Source organism: Haliotis rubra, unplaced genomic scaffold, assembly GCF_003918875.1.
Source record: "Haliotis rubra isolate DU_JTF1 unplaced genomic scaffold, ASM391887v1 Scf775, whole genome shotgun sequence".
NCBI classification, from domain to species: Eukaryota; Metazoa; Mollusca; class Gastropoda; order Lepetellida; family Haliotidae; genus Haliotis; species Haliotis rubra.
Genome location: NW_025767496.1, coordinates 162,449 through 181,718, shown reverse-complemented (window position 1 = coordinate 181,718; position 19,270 = coordinate 162,449). Strand labels below are relative to the sequence as shown.

At 43.6% G+C, this 19,270-nt stretch overlaps 2 protein-coding genes across 2 annotated transcripts in view; one reads left to right on the top strand and one right to left on the bottom strand.

Moving 5' to 3' along the window:
• Window positions 1–1,583: 1,583 nt before the first annotated feature.
• On the top strand, window positions 1,584–6,648 carry LOC124260785. The gene is made up of 2 exons (XM_046695104.1): window positions 1,584–1,640; window positions 4,128–6,648. The coding sequence occupies exons 1-2, from the start codon at window positions 1,636–1,638 to the stop codon at window positions 5,326–5,328; spliced, it is 1,206 nt and encodes a 401-aa protein (XP_046551060.1). The 5' UTR covers window positions 1,584–1,635; the 3' UTR covers window positions 5,329–6,648.
• Window positions 6,649–10,626: 3,978 nt separating this feature from the next.
• LOC124260784 (orexin receptor type 2-like) overlaps window positions 10,627–19,270 on the bottom strand; it is a 51,094-nt gene continuing 42,450 nt past the window's right edge. Inside the window, exons 3-7 of the mRNA XM_046695103.1 lie at window positions 17,922–18,045; window positions 14,627–14,751; window positions 14,198–14,281; window positions 13,630–13,659; window positions 10,627–13,082 (exon numbers count right to left, since the gene is read on the bottom strand). Coding sequence (XP_046551059.1) covers window positions 13,039–13,082; window positions 13,630–13,659; window positions 14,198–14,281; window positions 14,627–14,751; window positions 17,922–18,045 — 407 coding nt within the window. The 3' untranslated portion in view covers window positions 10,627–13,038. The remainder of the gene's footprint in view (window positions 13,083–13,629; window positions 13,660–14,197; window positions 14,282–14,626; window positions 14,752–17,921; window positions 18,046–19,270) is intronic.

Genomic DNA, 19,270 nt, shown 5'->3' with positions numbered 1-19,270 from the left:
GATTTTTCAAGATAGAGGACTGCGAATTTCACGTGTATTTCATCGAATGTGGTCCCCGTTTTAGAAACTGGGCTGAGTGGGCATTCGTCATGTCATCGCAGGATCTTCTTTGATGGGCATTTAGAAGTCGAGAATGATGATAATTTTATGGATTTACTTCTTTATTCTGTGAAAGGCGACTATGCTTGACAACGACATTAGAATCTATGTCGAAACGTCGCCTTTCACAGAATATAGAAGTTGTATATCCATAAAAGTATCATCATTCATCATCGCGTGATCCTCACACCAGGCTGTACCTATTAAGGTTAGGGTTAGAATTGGTCTCCAGCAAACCAAGCTTGTTGTAAAGGCGATTAACGGGATCGGGTGATCACTGGTCAGTCTCGCTTACTTGATGACTGGAGTTGCGAAGATTGGTACACATGTATCCATTCACTCATTTGTCTGGTTCAGTCTCCATTAGTTGGAGGTCGTCGTCATTTGGCTCATATAGCTACCGTGGGGGCAAAAAGCAAACCAATCTGGGGAAAGTAAACTAAATCTGACATTTGTATATCCTTTGGGAAACGTGATCTGAAGAAAACTAAGTACCTATATATGGTTCAAAAGACACACACAATGATCTGTCGTGCAAACTGTAATGACGGACCACGGAGGAGAACTGAAAAAAACGATCGTTATATCTGGCTGAATTGGGACAGCTCGAAACAGTTTACTAAATTTGCACAATGTGAACAAAAGTTAAATGCGCCGTCCTTTCTACTCCGCTGCACTCCGTCTCCTGTCCGGTGACATTTAAGGACCGACTATATTTTTTGGTGCATTAAGTTATGAAACTGAAAAACCTGAATGGTAAACATTGTACCAAAGAGGCCGATTGCGATATTCTTGATTAATGCTTGCCCCATCCGGGAATTGTCTTGCACTGGCACTCGTCAACTTAACACCAAGAGCATTAAGAGCGGATCAGATTATAACATGGATATTCTATCCTTCTACCAAGACCAAAATACAGCTAAATGGTTTAGCGTGTACACTAACTGCAGACACCACACTAGCAGGTCAGCCCATATGTCTACTAACCCCGTTAGTGTATCTACTATGGAGAGACTACACAGAGACAACTTTTAGTTCGTTAGTTTGCTTTTTGTTTCACGCTGCACTCAGAAAGTGTCCATCTTCATGATGTCGGTCTCTAAATAATAGAGTTTTAACCAGGCAATCCACGGGCCAGTGATTGATGCCACAATCATCGACAATACAGTGTAGTTCGTATAGAAGAATCTTCTTAAAGAAGTAAACCCCTAATTAATTATACTTATTCCTGTTCTATATAACTGGTACGACCGGATATGACGTAGTCGTATGTCATCTGCAAGTGAAGTATAATTCTCTGAGAACACTAGTCAGACAACAAACAAACTGACTTGAACCTTAATAGAAAAATAAGCTGTGACAAAGTCCAAGTCACAGCTACGGTTCCAAAGCTGGGGAATGTTAAAGACGTAGTATATATGATGCGAGGAAATGATATTCAATACACGCTTATCTGCCTACAAGTCCGGTTGTGACCTGGCATATTTTCTTGGATGGTGTCGCCGAGAGTACAGGCTTTAGGATCCGCACGGCAACATGAGGTGAGGCAAACGTTGTTGTTTTTTTATTATTATTCGTTTTAGTTTAAATGTGCTTCTTTTTAAGAGAGTTTGGCGCCAATTAACGAAGTGTCCTTTGCGCTATGGTTTGCATGGTCTTAGCACAGTTATATCGTTCTGAGATCAGTCTTAAGGACCCAGTAATCCAGTGAAGTCCTAGTACCAAAGTAAGGATCTTGTATAACAGCATGGATCTTGTACCATAGTAGGGACCTTTGGTGTATTCATAATACAGCCCTAGGACCTCACTGACTGGCTTGAGTGTGGTTTTCCACCGCTTTTAGCTATATACCAGCAATGTCTCGTCGGAGGACATCAGAGATGGGCTTGTAACATTATACCCATGTGGGGAGTCGAACTGGGACCTTAGTGAGGATCTTGTTCAACAGTAAGAACATTGTATCAGAGTAAAAACATTGTACCACAGTATTGTAGTGACAGTGAGGACATAGTGAATGAGTAAGAACCTACTATGTGAACCTAGGGACACAGTGAGCACCCTGTAGCACAAGGTCCTCGTAACACAGTCAAGACCTTGCATCAAAATAAGGGCCTCGGTGAGGATCCAGAGCGGATCACGGAGAACAGATTGTCATATTGATCGCACCGGGTTTCATTCAGAAAACAAGTTTTTAGCCTTAACCGTAACAGGTCTGCTTTAACACATAGTAGACTTGGTCTATTTGACCTGGGTCCAATACATGGCTGCAGTGATGCCGACGTGAGGCAATGCACCATGTTACCTCACTCTCGTGTGACATAACTTGTCAAACAATGAATGAAATTCAACACATTTCAGCCAGACATTCCATTAATTTCTTTTCCCCAAGATATTGTTTTGTATTTGATGGATTTCTACTACGATTCCTTCTGAAATAACACGTTAGTTTCGTATGGGGCCATCGCGTCGGAATACACGAGGGCCGATGTTGGCGAGATATCACACGTTAAGCGTTTCCGGTGAGTGAATATCTGCACCATAGACACAAGCTTCTCGTGTAGTTGCCATCCCCGAGGCGCGCCATGGGGAACGTCTGTGATGAAGTTCCTTCTCAAAATGCCATTCCAAAACAACTTTTTTCACTTGATTAAGATGCAATCTGACTGAAGATCGCGCTTTTTATAAGGAAGTGTATGGTCAGTGGAACTGACTTGATAAAAATAAATAAACAGTTATGGGTTGCTGGTTGTAATGTCCTAAATTGTATAGGGGGAGATGGAGAGGACTTTTCATAACAATACGCTGCAACTTTAAATGCAATAAAACCAAGGAGCACCGTCGTGAGTCTGTTAGTGTCATCCCAAAAAATTTTCGGTTGATCGCGTTGTGTCAGTTCAGTGAGGAAGATATCCTCATGTAGCGCAAGTCTTGAACATATGCTTTCGAACCGGGAATAATAGGCTGATCGCTATCCTGGCCATTCAGTGTCATGCAGAACAGTGCATGCCCAGGGACGAATGCCCCATCGTCAAAAGAAACGCCGAATGATTGTGATCCAGCAACACTCCTTCAATGTATAACGAGTTGGTCATGTAATCAAGGGCAAGTTTTATCTGACTGTCGTTATTGATAGTGGTGGTCGTTTGTTTGCACTTCACAGTTATAAGTAATTCTTCCCTTTTAGTCGCACGGAACTCCAGGATTATCGTTCTGTATATGGCGTTGAAGGGGTTGAATGGGTTAATCGGATGGCGTCGTTGTAATGAAAGACAATGAAGTATTTGGGTTCAGGTCACAGGGACCTGATTTGAATAAATTTAATATGATAAGAGTTGTCAGCGCGGGTTTGCCCCAGTGGCCTTACAACTCACTTACACTGTGACTTGCGACATGATCCGATCCAGATTCACGAGGCTTGCATTCCTTCAAGTGCTTTCTAACTGCGCATTGCACTATCTCTAACTGAACCACCATCTTGATCATGATGCTAAAGTGAAGAATGAAAAGGAAACGTTTTTGCCTTGGTTATAAGATTTGGTCATCCATAATTTTGTATGTTTCTCGTGTCCAACTCAAAATAATCAAGAAGCCGGCGGGCGAACAATATATGTACGAATAAAACTAAAATATTTTTAATAATTGTGTAACTTATTGTATTACATTTAAATATTTAGATCACTTGGTCATAATCTTAAATACATTTATGATATTGATCTAGTAGCTTCGCTTGGGAAACAATGTTTTGATAAGTATTGATAAAAAAAGATCAAGCTGATCTGTTCATGTAACCATGTACATTTGTAACAGTATTTTTCCATAGCGCCAGGGTATAATTTTCCTCAGACGGAAAATAGAAACGGGAAGCATCTTATGTTATTTCACGTCAGAATGATAATTCAGGGCGGTCAGGAGATGGGAAACAGATGGAAGTACGGACAGTCTAACAGAATATCCTCTCTTCCACTGTTACCAATGTCAAGCCTCCAAATGTTTGAAATGATTGACATGCTTTCACGATTATGTTTCAGGTGTATGGCACTGACGTTTGTAGCAGCCTTTGTTCTTGGTGTCGCGTCGTCTCAAGACATCGCTCTGTCCCCCAGTGGTATGACGGTTCTCAAGGTGGTTTATGGGGCATCTTGTGGCTCAGGCAGAATCCTGGCAGATGAACAGTCACTTCTCACAGATTATGTGAAGGCTCTCTGTGACGGCAGGGACGTTTGCTCGGGCATTGTAGACGTGGACGTCTTGAGCGGTGCCATCGGCAGCTGCGACGGCGACTTCCACGTGGTGGCTGTGTGTGAACATGGAGAACTCCGCTCCTATGGTGTGGATGGGGAGGCTGCGGGACAGGAGTTCACCATTGACTGCAGTAGTCGGGAAATCCCCGCCGCCCGTCAGCATCCGGACTGGATGGGAGAGATGGAAAATGTTCTGGCAAACAAGACAATCAAAGAGCTTCGTCTTGCGGGCACACACCACAGTGGCACGTTCTCATTCGATATGTTCCTGTACCATCTCGCCAAGTGTCAGAGCATCCGGGTAGGACAGCAGCTGATGGCGGGTGTGCGGTATCTGGACTACAGGCTTGGGGCGATGGAAGAATCTTATGGAGCTCGAGTTATACACGGCGTCTTCTACGGACAACAAGCTCTCACGGATCTCCTGGAGATATGGGCCTTCTCTCAGCTTCATCCCAGGGAGTTCTTTATAGTTGACTTTCAGCATACGTCAACACTTGAAACATCGATGCAACGCAAGCTGTCTGTGTGGCTGGATGTGCTGTTCAGGGAGACGGTCATCAACAGATGGACAATCCCTCTCACACAACACACAATGAGGGAGGTATGGGGGTCGGGAAGACGGGTTTTGTTCCTCCACGACAGACCCAGCTCATCCCAGGTGTGGCCTCGTGGGGTGTTGTATGCCCGCTGGCCAAATGTGTGCACTGGGGAAACTCTAGCTGATCACTCGGACAACGAATTGTTCCAGATTCACGTTCACTATCATCAACTGGTTGTACTTCAGTGGGTGATCACGGTGAAGTTCCAGTGCTTGACCAGTCTTTATGGGCGGTCCCTGGACATCCGAGAGGAAGCCATGCAGTGGCTCCAGCATAACAACCACCCGTTTACCATCGTCCTGACAGACTTTACCCTCCAGCCGCTGGAGGAGGAGGGTATAGTGGAACAGATCATCGAGGCCAATAGACATGTGGGCACGTACTGAACAAGTTCCTTCTGATGGACACTTAAGGTGCGAAGACATAGCAGATAAATTGGACGAACATTTTGTGAACGACACCGTTCATTATCCAACTTATTTTATGTTTCTTATGTTATGATATGATATTTATGTATTCCTAGCTTCGTTTCACTGCTCCTCCATCTTCGTTCCGGAAGTGACGTCATCACGTTCCCGTTCTTGACCTTATACCAACAATCGATCCAAATTGCCTTTTCTATTTTCTAAGTTCGACATGGCCAACAACATTCAAAATCGCAGCCTCTAACTGGCGAGCCTTGTATATGTTCAGTTGACACAGGTTTTGACATTTTAGTTTGCACTCATGTTATTGCAAATGACAGGATGATGTCTTCACTCTTCAAGACATTCCTAGGGGTAATTGTGACGGTGCTCAACATAGAGATATCGCCACATGTATGAACAGTATGAAATGTTCGGGCGGTTAAATTCAGCGTCGTATGATTCAAACCGGTCTGAAAACGCAGCCTTAATTGGCGAATGGTACCAGGGTTTATATCATATTAGAATGAAGACAATTCACTTGCTAATCGAGAATGAGTGAACGAGGACATTTATTGGCAGTGTTTTTCACCTTGATGGACGTCGTTGATGATATACGTTGACAGTAATTGACTGAGAGCGTTGTAATGAGGCAGTGATCAGGGCCGGTTCCTGAATACAGAATTAATAAACTGGGGAGCAAAAACAATGTACACCCAATGTTTGACAGAAATGGTTTTCATTGGTGATGTATTTAATGTGGGTATTATAGTTACAGCCTTTTGTAGGCGGTGTCACGCGGCTGTTTAACAATTTGATAACGTTCTAGTTCTTTTGGTCAAATCCTCTTTTAAAATGAACAGGGGCGGTGGGGTAGCCTAGTGGGTAAAGCGTTCGTTTGTCACGCCTAAGGCCCGGGTTCGATGCTCCACATGGGTGCAATGTGTGAAGCCCATTCCTGGTCCCCCGCCGTGATATTGCTGGAATATTGCTAAAAGCGGCGTTAAACCCAACTCACTCACTTTAAAGTGTACATTTCGTTTGTATGCAGTTGAGTAGTTATGACTGGAAAATCAGCCTAAATGCAAGTGTAGATGAAGCAAAATTGATATCGTTACATCTGATGCGGAATACCCAACTGACTGTATATGTAGGGTGTATATAGAGTGTGAAAGCTGTTAACGTCATTAATGGTATGTCTGTCACTGAGTCAGTGTTGAGCAGTGCCGTGCAGGGTCACATCCCTTGGCTACATGATTTGTTGTAATATGATTTCGACACAAGAAACACTATTGAAAGCAATTAATTGTTTTTATGAGTTTGCTTTACGAAGGCAATAGGTACCCAAAATGGCTGAAGGTGTCGGAATTTCCCTATTGTCCCATCAAGGATGTCCGTGCATGTATTGAACAGTTTGTGCCGATGTGAGAGTATGTCATACTGCGAAAGAAAAGGCGACTTAAATATGCTTGAATATATATAAGTGGTAATACTAGTAGCGGTAGTGTAGTAGAACTAGTAGTAGTTGCAGTAGTAGGTGTAGTAGTAGTGGTAGTAGTAGACTGAGGAAAAAGAATGGGACTGATGCAGTTTTCGGTCACGTATTGTGCCTGTACCACTGACGTATATGTGTGTGGCCGCCATTTTGGTTTCAATGTTGTTGTTCTCCACGCGTTTCCCTTAGTGCCACTTTGCGCAATATCACATCTGGCACACGACTATTAGACAAGGAACAGACATTTCATGCTTGCTATTTCTTCATCTATTTGAGATGATTATGTCCGGTAATATCATACCTGTCTACATCGTCAGCCCCGGGGACAGGTGTTAGTCATTATGGAATTACTGAGGCTGATTAGTCTTGGGCAGGGAGTATCAGAAAATGTTCACATGCTTGTGAAGGTATAATTAAAACTCATAAATACGAGGGACACATATGTGAGAGGATGGAGTTAGGGAGACACGCTGGACTGAGGGATAGAATAGTGGTTGGATGGGTTTGGAGACTGAGATTGGGTGTTCATAGTGATGGAAAGGATTGGCTGTGACGGTGGATCATGGGCTGGAAGATGGGCAATGGGTTTGGGTGAAGTATTGTGGACTGGTCGGGTGGGTCAGAGAAGTGGCGCAGTGAGATGGTGTGTTGTGTTGAGGACTGGTTGGGTGGGTCATAGAAGTGACTCAGTGAGGTGGTATGTTGTGTTGAGGACTGGCCGGGTGGGTCATAGAAGTGGTGCAGTGAGGTGGTATGTTGTGTTGAGGGCTGGTCGGGTGGGTCATTGAAGTGGCGCAGTGAGGTGGTAGAGAAGTGGTGCTCTGAGGTGGTATGTTGTGTTGAGGACTGGTCGGCTGTGTCATAGAAGTGGTGCAGAGAGGAGGTGTGTTGTGTTGCGGAGTGGTCGGGTGGGCTATAAAAGTGGCGCAGTGAGGTGGTATAGAAGTGGTGCAGAGAGGAGGTATGTTGTGTTGCGAACTGGTCGGGTGTGTCATAGAAGTGACGCAGTGAGGTGGTATAGAAGTGGCGCTCTGAGGTGGTATGTTGTGTTGAGGTATTGTCGGATGGGTCATAGAAGTGGCGAAGTGAGGTGCTATAGAAGTCGCGCAGTGAGGTGGTATGTTGTGTTGCGGAGTGGTCGGGTGGGTCGTAGAAGTGATGCATAGAGGAGGTGTGTTGTGTTGCGGAGTGGTCGGGTGGGTCATAGAGGTTACGCAGTGAGGTGGTATTGAAGTGGAGCAGTGAGGTGGTATGTTGTGTTGCGGAGTGGTCGGGTGGGTCATAGAAGTGGTGCAGAGAGGAGGTGTGTTGTGGTGCGGAGTGGTCGGGTAGGTCATAGAAGTGACGCAGTGAGGTGGTATAGACGTGGAGCAGTGAGGTGGTATGTTGTGTTGCGGAGTTGTCGGGTGGGTCACTGAAGTGGCTCTTTGAGGTGGTATGTTGTGTTGAGGACTGGTCGGGTGTGCCATGAAAGTGGCGCAGTGATGTGGTATGTTGTGTTGCGGAGTGGTCGGGTGGGTCATAGAAGTGGCGCAGTGAGGTGGTATGTTGTGTTGCGGAGTGATCGGGTGGGTCATAGAAGTGGCGCAATGAGGTGGTATGTTGTGTTGCGGAATGGTCGGGTGGGTTATAGAAGTGGCGAAGTGAGGTGGTATGTTGTGTTGCGGAGTGGTCGGGTGGGTCATAGAAGTGGCGCAGTGAGGTGGTATGTTGTGTTGCGGAGTGGTCGGGTGGGTCATTGAAGTGGCTCTTTGAGGTGGTATGTTGTGTTGAGGACTGGTCGGGTGTGCCATGAAAGTGGCGCAGTGATGTGGTATGTTGTGTTGCAGAGTGGTCGGGTGGGTCATAGAAGTGGCGCAGTGAGGTGGTATGTTGTGTTGCGGAGTGATCGGGTGGGTCATAGAAGTGGCGCAATGAGGTGGTATGTTGTGTTGCGGAATGGTCGGGTGGGTTATAGAAGTGGCGAAGTGAGGTGGTATGTTGTGTTGCGGAGTGGTCGGGTGGGTCATAGAAGTGGCGCAGTGAGGTGGTATGTTGTGTTGCGGAGTGATCGGGTGGGTCATTGAAGTGGCTCTTTGAGGTGGTATGTTGTGTTTAGGACTGGTCGGGTGTGCCATGAAAGTGGCGCAGTGATGTGGTATGTTGTGTTGCAGAGTGGTCGGGTGGGTCATAGAAGTGGCGCAGTGAGGTGGTATGTTGTGTTGCGGAGTGATCGGGTGGGTCATAGAAGTGGCGCAATGAGGTGGTATGTTTTGTTGCGGAATGGTCGGGTGGGTTATAGAAGTGGCGAAGTGAGGTGGTATGTTGTGTTGCGGAGTGGTCGGGTGGGTCATAGAAGTGGCGCAGTGAGGTGGTATGTTGTGTTGCGGAGTGATCGGGTGGGTCATAGAAGTGGCGCCGAGAGGAGGTGTGTTGTGGTAGATGAGGAACTGTGGAGAGACTTAGGATAAGGAAGGATCTGTCAGCTGTGGTGTGGTGGTGGAGATGGAGGGCGTGGTGCCAATGGTGGTGTGGAGTGTGGATAGGGTGGGAAGCTGATACAAATGTTTACGCTGCTGGATTAACACTCTGCGATCATGTGTGATTGGTATATAAAAACATGCATTGTTTTTGTGTCAGAGATTTTAGCACGCTTAATATATAGATAATATATTAGACCTTAACTGTCTCGTGGACATATGTCATATCTCAGGTGTACACGTTGAATCTTTCCGTGACTTATATGTCACCAGCAGCACAGACGCCAGTACAGACTATATCATCCTCAGTATGCGGCCTATATGGTATATGACACCTGATAAGGAGCAGTCCGGGCTCCTTAACGGCATGGTAATCTATCCTTATTATGATTAATTTCTTAATTTCGACTCCTGATATTTTCATGCGGAGACATACCTCTCAATAATTTCCTCTGCTGGTGCCATCTTAATCTTTCCTGCGTAGTAATCCCAATCTTGTCGTAAATATAACCCCTCCGCTTGCCTTCATACGTGATCAGAGTTGTGATATTGGTAAGTCGAGGCAATAAACAATCAGGTTTCGGACAGGTGTGGTCTTTAAGTGATTGATTTGTCACTTAAGACCATTGCTAGAATGGCAGGAAACTATCACCGCAAATTGAATTCATTCGATATTCTAGCTGCACACAATTTCTACTTAGAAAAGTTACATCTACATGGTAAACATAAACATGTAGTGTTGTACTAGGTAGTGTACGTTGTACATAGTAGTGTACGTTGTACACTGGTAGTTGAACGTGTCAGGAATTAACAGAAACGTTGGTAGTATTTTGACTGGCTTTATTACTTATTACCTGACATCACGCACGCCCATACAAATACCAGTTCAACACTACTAAAACCACTATTCAGACTAGATGACATACATGTATGTAAATATAGATCCACATGAAATGGAGCACCATATGTACACTCGTACACAACACAGACCACACACATACCCTTACGGCGAAACGTATGCATATAAGTATTTCCTACCAAATTGAGTATCTTGAAATTCGTTGTCTCTACAAATCTCAGGAAAAGTGTCAACGTGGCCAGGTTATCTTGTTTACTACCTCCCGACAGGGTTGAAATGATACATAGTAGAATACAACTTTTCTTTTCGAAATCTGTAGTTTGCGAATGATAAATGAGAACTGTGACGTTGAGCAATCGGTCTGAGCGAAAAAACACAAACCAAGTTGTATGGATAGTCAGCTTCTTTATTGCATTGGGTGCGACGTTTCGGTTTAGGTACTAACACCGTTATCAAGTAAGTGATAACGGTGTTAGTACCTATACCGAAACGTCGCACGCAATGCAATAAAGAAGTTGACTATCAATACAACTTGGTTTTCCTTCATCTTTCCAACTTCTAACATGCCTCTCAAAGAATTTAATCGAGCTAAATGAGTTTGAGTAGAAGAAGTTTCATTCTTTAGAGTTCTTCTTTATTTAACTGTCAACAAACATACTCTAGGCCAAACCTTCGTTGCCAACACATCCTGCTGATGACCCCTATCAGCAGGATCTGCAGCAAACACAGTCCACCTTGGGAGGCCATAATCAAATAATTCTTAGAATTTAATCCCAGCCCGAATGACCATACACCCCCGACTTGACCACCGCATACGTAGTCCTACCAAACATGCATCACGTGAAGTACGTCAATGGACAGCTAGTGTACACAGATACCCTGAATGGTTTATCTGGACATTGAGACAATGTATAATTCATATACTATCATGTCTTCCTCTTCACAGTTTGGTTTCCTCATTTAGTGACAAATTCATTGTGATCTAAATACTTGAACTTCAATTACTCACACAATGTCCCACTCGGTTTAGTTGGATAATCCACCAATATAACATCTTCATCGCGATCAACGTTCAGTAGTGAAAAAGTAGATGAATGAAACACATTATCTAAACAAACTGCAAATCTGACAAACCTGGCTGAATTCGTTTTACCTCTGAGGGTATTTGTGCATATGGGGTTGTAATAGTCATTTGAGTCAATGCAAATCAACAATCTGACCACATTCTGATTGACCCATGGGTAGACTCAGACGTCTGCATACATCGTGTCTCTCCAAGACAGCTTTCCAACATTGTAAACAGAAGAATCAATGGAATTTTGGTTTCTGTTCTACTTGCGTTGAGGACGTTTTCTTGAACTAGACCGAGAAAATAGAATTTGGATGAATAAACAATCTCGTGATTGGTGAAGTCATGCTGTCTGGGAAATCGTTGAAAACGATCAGTTGTAAAATTAAACTTCCGTATGATGAAACTTCAATATTCGATATGCATAACCTCGTCCAACTCTGTCCCACTGTTGCAAACATTCACCTTGTTCCCAGTTGTCAGCTCATGTTTAAGCAGATATACTTTTGCATATATTTACCAAAGGAATGTCTACCAACATGTATATGGTTTACATGACAAATGTTATCATCCTGATAAGTCTTCATATCGACAGGGCTCATAGTGCCACATATGTCGGAGGAACTGAAGAAAGAAGACCATTATAGAGCCACAGTTCTGCGTTTAACAGTACGATATGCTTTGATCCCACAGCGTACACATACTCGGAAGTATATGGACATAGTGAGTGTAGTACTACAGCGAACGGCTAACACAACATACATATGTCGTGATGGATGGAGATAATACCTGTATAACCGCACCACCTTTCGTAACGGTGTTTACAGTGACATTGTTCAATGTTGGTCACCATTCTGATCGTGTCCCTTTCACACCAACATTGAAACATTGCAATATGTTCATATTCCATATACCACCATTTTGTTGCACTAAAACACCAAAATGTTCTCGTACGTCACAAATGAGCTCTGCCCTGATGGCCATGTTACTGAATGTATAAAAAAGGAGAGAATTTCACAAAGCCATTCAAAACCACGTTAGCAGCAATGTCCGTGCGTTTCAACATCTCTGCTTGTGAGCGCTGAAACATTGTCCACACGTCATAACTCATCTCCATTCCAGCACTGCATCAATATCAGTGATGTGTCCTCCACCATCTTGTGGGCACTGCAACAACTCCATTTGTTCGTAGAACCTAACTAAGGCAGCATGACGAGCAGTCTTAGTAATCAGCATGCTGTGTAATCAGCATATTGTGTAATCAGCATGTCGTGTAATCAGCATATTGTGTAATCAGCATGTCGTGTAATCAGCATGTCAACATGTGTGTAGCCATCGAGTGTTTGATGCTTCCACGACTCTCAACAGATCACTATTGCAGCAGTTATAGGAGGTTACCATTGAGTACTACATTATCCTGTGGTGACCTTACGACTCGTAGAGGCATCAGAATTCCGTGACCACGATTTTGTCCAGTGTTTTGTCCACGATTTTGTCCTGTGAGAACGTTACGACTCGTGCCGTGGCATCAGAATTCCGTGACCCCGGTATTGTCCAGTGTTGTGTCCACGGGCTTTCCTGTGAGTACGTTACGACCTGTGAAGTGGCATCAGAATTCCGTGACCCCGGTATTGTCCAGTGTTTTGTCAACGAGTTTTTCCTGTGAGTACGAAACGACTCTTAGAGCATCATAGGAATCCCGTGGCTAAGGTATTGTCCAGTGTTTTGCCCACGCCACAGTCATGTGGGTACGTTACAACAAATGCCTCCGATACGACTTAGGCTTCTGAGAAAACGGTACGACTCCTGCTTACATCATAGGATTCCGAGTCCTTCCCGATGTAACGACGTCCACTGCAAGAAATATACCGACATTAGGGAATTTAACTTAAACGATAACAAATGGGATTCTCGACTAAAAAATTCTTTGTTGGAATGATAATCTGTAGAAACTCTAACAAAAAGTTAAAAAGTTGCCCAAGTGATTCTGATATGAACTTTAATATTTGAACACTGACGTTTAACTTGTTTACGTCAGCCATTTTATCATGTGGTCGTTACCACCAACAACACATATAGTTTGAAAACTGGGCCTGTATTTGCATCCTATACTTCGACCATTAAATGGAATCTTTCTTCCGAATCTCACTTAGTCGTACCTTTACAGAGGACACATTTGGGGTAGTACACTAAATATGGTAAATGAAAATATTGTCATGGTGATCAGATAACCAATACGGGACAGATATGTTTTCAGTTGGTGCTTATATACATTATATGGATACTAGCAATGACTAATGAACTCGCAACAAAGGGCTGCGATAATTTATATCTACTTCGCTGCCGACTTCCACAATGTCAACATCTACAAGACAGAGCCTAGTCAGCATTATACGTGTACCCTTTGGTGTGGAGAGAGGCTCCAGTTCATCTGCAAGAAAGAGAGACGAAGCCATATTAATTGTACCACAAACTATTGTACTATACATATAAATAATGAACACTACAAATTAATTTGAAATTGTTATTTGACATGAACACATTTAAGACAATAATCGTTTCCCCGCAACATTTTGATGGTAGATTGCGATTTGCAATGAGAACGTAGAGTTGTGGCGGCGATTAATTTCGCCCATCGCTTTATGTCTCGCCATGGAACTCATTATAAAACACATTCAGGGAGAACGTCTTCAGGTCGTGCCTGGATGACAACTGTAAGCATTTCATCGATCTTCCACTCTTTTACAGCACACGTAAAACTACCTCTCTAGCCTTTACTTCTATGGTGACACTTCGATCTACAGTCATTAGGGTCCCTCTCATAACTTAATTGCTCAATGAGAGAAAATACCGACCGTGCTTAAATCTCTATCACCTCGTCTCCTACAGCTTGATGAAATGTAAATCAAACCTGACGTTGCTAGATTTGCGGTCGTGCGACGTTGATGACGCTATGATAATGTACTCACGGTTGTTGTATCTGCGCATATCCTTGCCATCACAAGGGATTCGGATACAGGAACACACGGACCGGAACTCCTTCCGAAACTTGCCTTTCATAATAAATATATATATATACGTCAGAAAATTGTAATACATTTTGTGAATACCTGTGTTCATTTAAGAATGCGACGTGACTTTTAGATTTTTTAACACACAACATATACACTCAAATGATAACCTGTAAGGTACGTCCAAAGAACGGAAGAGTTGACCAGAGATCTTTTATTTTGAACGTCCCATGCTTTGACCTGGGACTTATAACAAACTGTTAGCCATTTGTAACTGCATTATTCAACCTCATGACCTCGGTAGCCAGCTTGAAGTAACAACACTATTCTGGCTGATTTGACCTCATTGTCTTTCTGAATCATGACATACATGTTAAAAATACCTACCGCTCATGAAGTTGTAGATGATTGGGTTGATGGAGCTGTTGAAGTAGACGAGCCAGTGAGCTGTGAGGGTGCAGATAGACACAGAGTGTGGGTGGATCATAGCTATCAGTGGACTGTCGGTCAACCTGGAGTAGATTACAGATCAATTTATCACATCAATCCTTGAACCACTATAGTGTGTCGCATGTACTAATATACAACACATGTAAGGTATTTTTAGATAAATTAAACAGAAACAATACCCCAAAAAATGTCTGGAAATTGGTGAGTTTTTCCGATGAACCCAGCTTGACATGACTTGACATGTAATAGCCTTCAATATACTCTTAAAACGAGTTCATTTACAATGGGAGACAGTTATTCCAGGAGCCGAGACTCATTCTGTAATTCATTTGACAATGTAAGTTAGTAGCTATCTTCTAAAATCTGTTAGTTTTGCAATGAATAAGGAGGGGGTTGGTGATCAATTAGACTCATAGCATGCATCCACGTAAAAATATAACAAAATGATAATATATAACGAAAAGTAAGAAGGATTTCTATATCAAATAATGGCAAAAGATACGCTCATGCTTAATTGCCCACAACATGGGGCCACCAATAGCAGGCCGGTTCATGAGAACGGTTGGAACAACCAAGAGTAATACATGACGTTATTGGTTAATATACAGACAGATTAGATAATTAGTCTTCCTCTTATGCTGATTTAGAAATGGTCCTTAATATTTTTGTTGTTCGGTGCGAGTGGGATATTTAAACTTTCGGCCTACGATGCAAAGCTTAGTTCAGTGAGACTTATTTCAGGCAGATATTTAGGCTTGAAGGGTTTGGAGTTGCAGTAAACGTGTGGGTTCAAGTTCCACGTGAGGGACTCACTTTCTAATCAGTGTCAGGTATACGCAGATCTTCCTTATCAACTTTCACGTGTAAACAGGGAGGACACACCCACTACCTGATCACTTTCGCATGTATACAGACCTTATCAGCTTCCTACCTCATCAGGTTCTATGTGCATATGGACAGGAAACACGGACCTACCTCATCAGGTTCCACGTGTATATGGACAAGAAACACAGACCAACCTCATCAGGTTCCACGTGTATATTGACAGGAAACACAGACCTACCTCATCAGGTTCCACGTGTATATTGACAGGAAACACAGACCTGCCTCTTCAGGTTCCACGTGTATATGGACAGGAAACACAGACCTACCTCATCAGGTTCCACGTGTATATGGACAGGAAACACAGACCTACCTCATCAGGTTCCACGTGTATATGGACAGGAATCACAGACCTACCTCATCAGGTTCCTCGTGTATATTGACAGGAAACACAGACCTACCTCATCAGGTTCCACGTGTACATAGACAGGAAACACAGACCCACCTCATCAGGTTCCACGTGTATATGGACAGGAAACACAGACCTACCTCATCAGGTTCCACGTGTACATGGACAGGAAACACAGACCTACCTCATTAGGTTCCACGTGTATATGAACAGGAAGCACAGACCTACCTCATCAGGTTCCACGTGTACATAGACAGGAAACACAGACCTACCTCATCAGGTTCCACGTGTATATGGACAGGAAACACAGACCTACCTCATCAGGTTCCACGTGTATATGGACAGGAATCACAGACCTACATCATCAGGTCCCACGTGTATATGGACAGGAAACACAGACCCACCTCTTCAGGTTCCACGTGTATATGGACAGGAAACACAGACCTACCTCATCAGGTTCCACGTGTATATGGACAGGAAACACAGACCCACCTCATCAGGTTCCACGTGTACATGGACAGGAAACACAGACCTACCTCATCTCATCAGGTTCCACGTGTACATGGACAGGAAACACAGACCTACCTCATTAGGTTCCACGTGTATATGAACAGGAAGCACAGACCTACCTCATCAGGTTCCACGTGTACATAGACAGGAAACACAGACCTACCTCATCAGGTTCCACGTGTATATGGACAGGAAACACAGACCTACCTCATCAGGTTCCACGTGTATATGGACAGGAATCACAGACCTACATCATCAGGTCCCACGTGTATATGGACAGGAAACACAGACCTACCTCTTCAGGTTCCACGTGTATATGGACAGGAAACACAGACCTACCTCATCAGGTTCCACGTGTATATGGACAGGAAACACAGACCCACCTCATCAGGTTCCACGTGTACATGGACAGGAAACACAGACCTACCTCATCTCATCAGGTTCCACGTGTATATGGACAGGAAACACAGACCTACCTCTTCAGGTTCCACGTGTATATGGACAGGAAACACAGACCTACCTCATCAGGTTCCATGTGTATATGGACAGGAAACACAGACCTACCTCATCAGGTTCCACGTGTATATAGACAGGAAACACAGACCTACCTCATCAGGTTCCACGTGTATATAGACAGGAAACACAGACCTACCTCATCAGGTTCCATGTGTATATGGACAGGAAACACAGACCTACCTCATCAGGTTCCACGTGTATATAGACAGGAAACACAGACCTACCTCATCCAGAAGTTCCACGTGTACATGGACAGGAAACACAGACCTACCTCATCAGGTTCCACGTGTATATAGACAGGAAACACAGACCAACCTCATCAGGTTCCACGTGTACATGGACAGGAAACACAGACCTACCTCATCAGGTTCCACGTGTATATAGACAGGAAACACAGACCTACCTCATCAGGTTCCACGTGTATATAGACAGGAAACACAGACCTACCTCATCAGGTTCCACGTATATATAGACAGGAAACACAGACCTACCTCATCAGGTTCCACGTGTATATAGACAGGAAACACAGACCTACCTCATCAGGTTCCACGTGTATATGGACAGGAAACACAGACCTACCTCATCAGGTTCCACGTGTATATAGACAGGAAACAACGACCTACCTCATCAGGTTCCACGTGTATATGGACAGGAAACACAGACCTACCTCATCAGGTTCCACGTGTATATGGACAGGAAACACAGACCTACCTCATCAGGTTCCACGTGTACATGGACAGGAAACACAGACCTACCTCATCAGGTTCCACGTGTACATGGACAGGAAACACAGACCTACCTCATCAGGTTCCACGTGTATATGGACAGGAAACACAGACCCACCTCATCAGGTTCCACGTGTATATGGGAAGGAAACACAGACCTACCTCATCAGGTTCCACGTGTATATAGACAGGAAACACAGACCTACCTCATCAGGTTCCACGTGTATATAGACAGGAAACACAGACCTACCTCATCAGGTTCCACGTGTACATGGGAAGGAAACACATAATGAACACCAGCACCACCACTATCAACATCCGGGCAGCCCGCCTACGAGCTTGTACTTGAGCCGTCACTGCCGATTGTTCTCCCTCTGTAACAAGGGACTTTATGTCAGTGTTTATATCAAGAAATATCCTTTGAGACGTAATTGAGAGTTAAACGGTTCAAAAAGTGTTTTCTTTGTGCCAGAAAGTTCCGTACATTCACAGTGGCATTGAATGTAAGGGAATCGTTACAAAAGAAGCTATTTCTCAGAACGCTTCCAAACTTGGAATGTGAAATAATGTTTTCTAATATACATGTGCAGTAGTACGTTAATTATGAAACGTCGTGCCCATTAACGTCAGAATATGTCAGTCATTTTATCTAATTATTTATGTGAACAAAGACAACGCATTTTACATGTAATTGATAAAGGAACTATTGTTAGATGTTATTATCTCTTTTACGATCAATCTTGTAAAAGTTTGTGAAACATAAAGAGCGACTCTGTAATGTTTCCGTAAGCATACACTGGTTCATTAAAGGCTGAAGTAAGAAATGGATTTGCAGCCTGCACTACTTGAAATGTACATTTATGCCGAAAGAAACCCCATTTTATATATAATTGATGTCAAAGCGCAAGTAGTTCATGCTATAAATATAGTTTCCTTACTGTCCTCTGCTCATATTGCAATGTACAGATACTCAAAGGTTTACTGGTTACTACTCATAGCGGGTGTGATCCTAAACAAACACACGATCGGTCACAAATGTTCACTTTCAAGGCGAAAGCGATTATGCAAACAAGGTCAATAACATCTATCAAACACTCTAAATAACGAAGATCAGTGAAGTGTGTACAGAGTCGAAACCTGGTAAGTTGCAACGCAGCTGAATGTGAACTGCATCTCACAAGTGAGATAAAGTTGACAATGTGACGTCATTAGTGTTGTTCTGGACATGTGCCAGGTAAAATTGGGTATGGTCAGTCATCTTCATAGATTTGTTTAGACTTCCTTATTCACGTTAAATGTTAATGTCAGATGTCTCCCCCACCCTCTACAATAGACCGGAGTCGAAAACGTTCGTCGACATAGCCTGCTTGTTTGGACAAGAAATATTCTTGCTAAATGTTGTGAAGTTCCTGCCTTCCACTTTTGTCGCATAATGGAACTGAGGTAATTGGTACCAACAGGTTTTCACAGCCATTTGAACCTGGAGAACTTGCTGGATTGGTCCTTACTGTTGGTGGCACTATAGAAGGTGTATCTGGAATGGAGTACCCTGCAGGACGCTGACTGAGTACAGCTTGAGGATGTATACGGGACAAATTT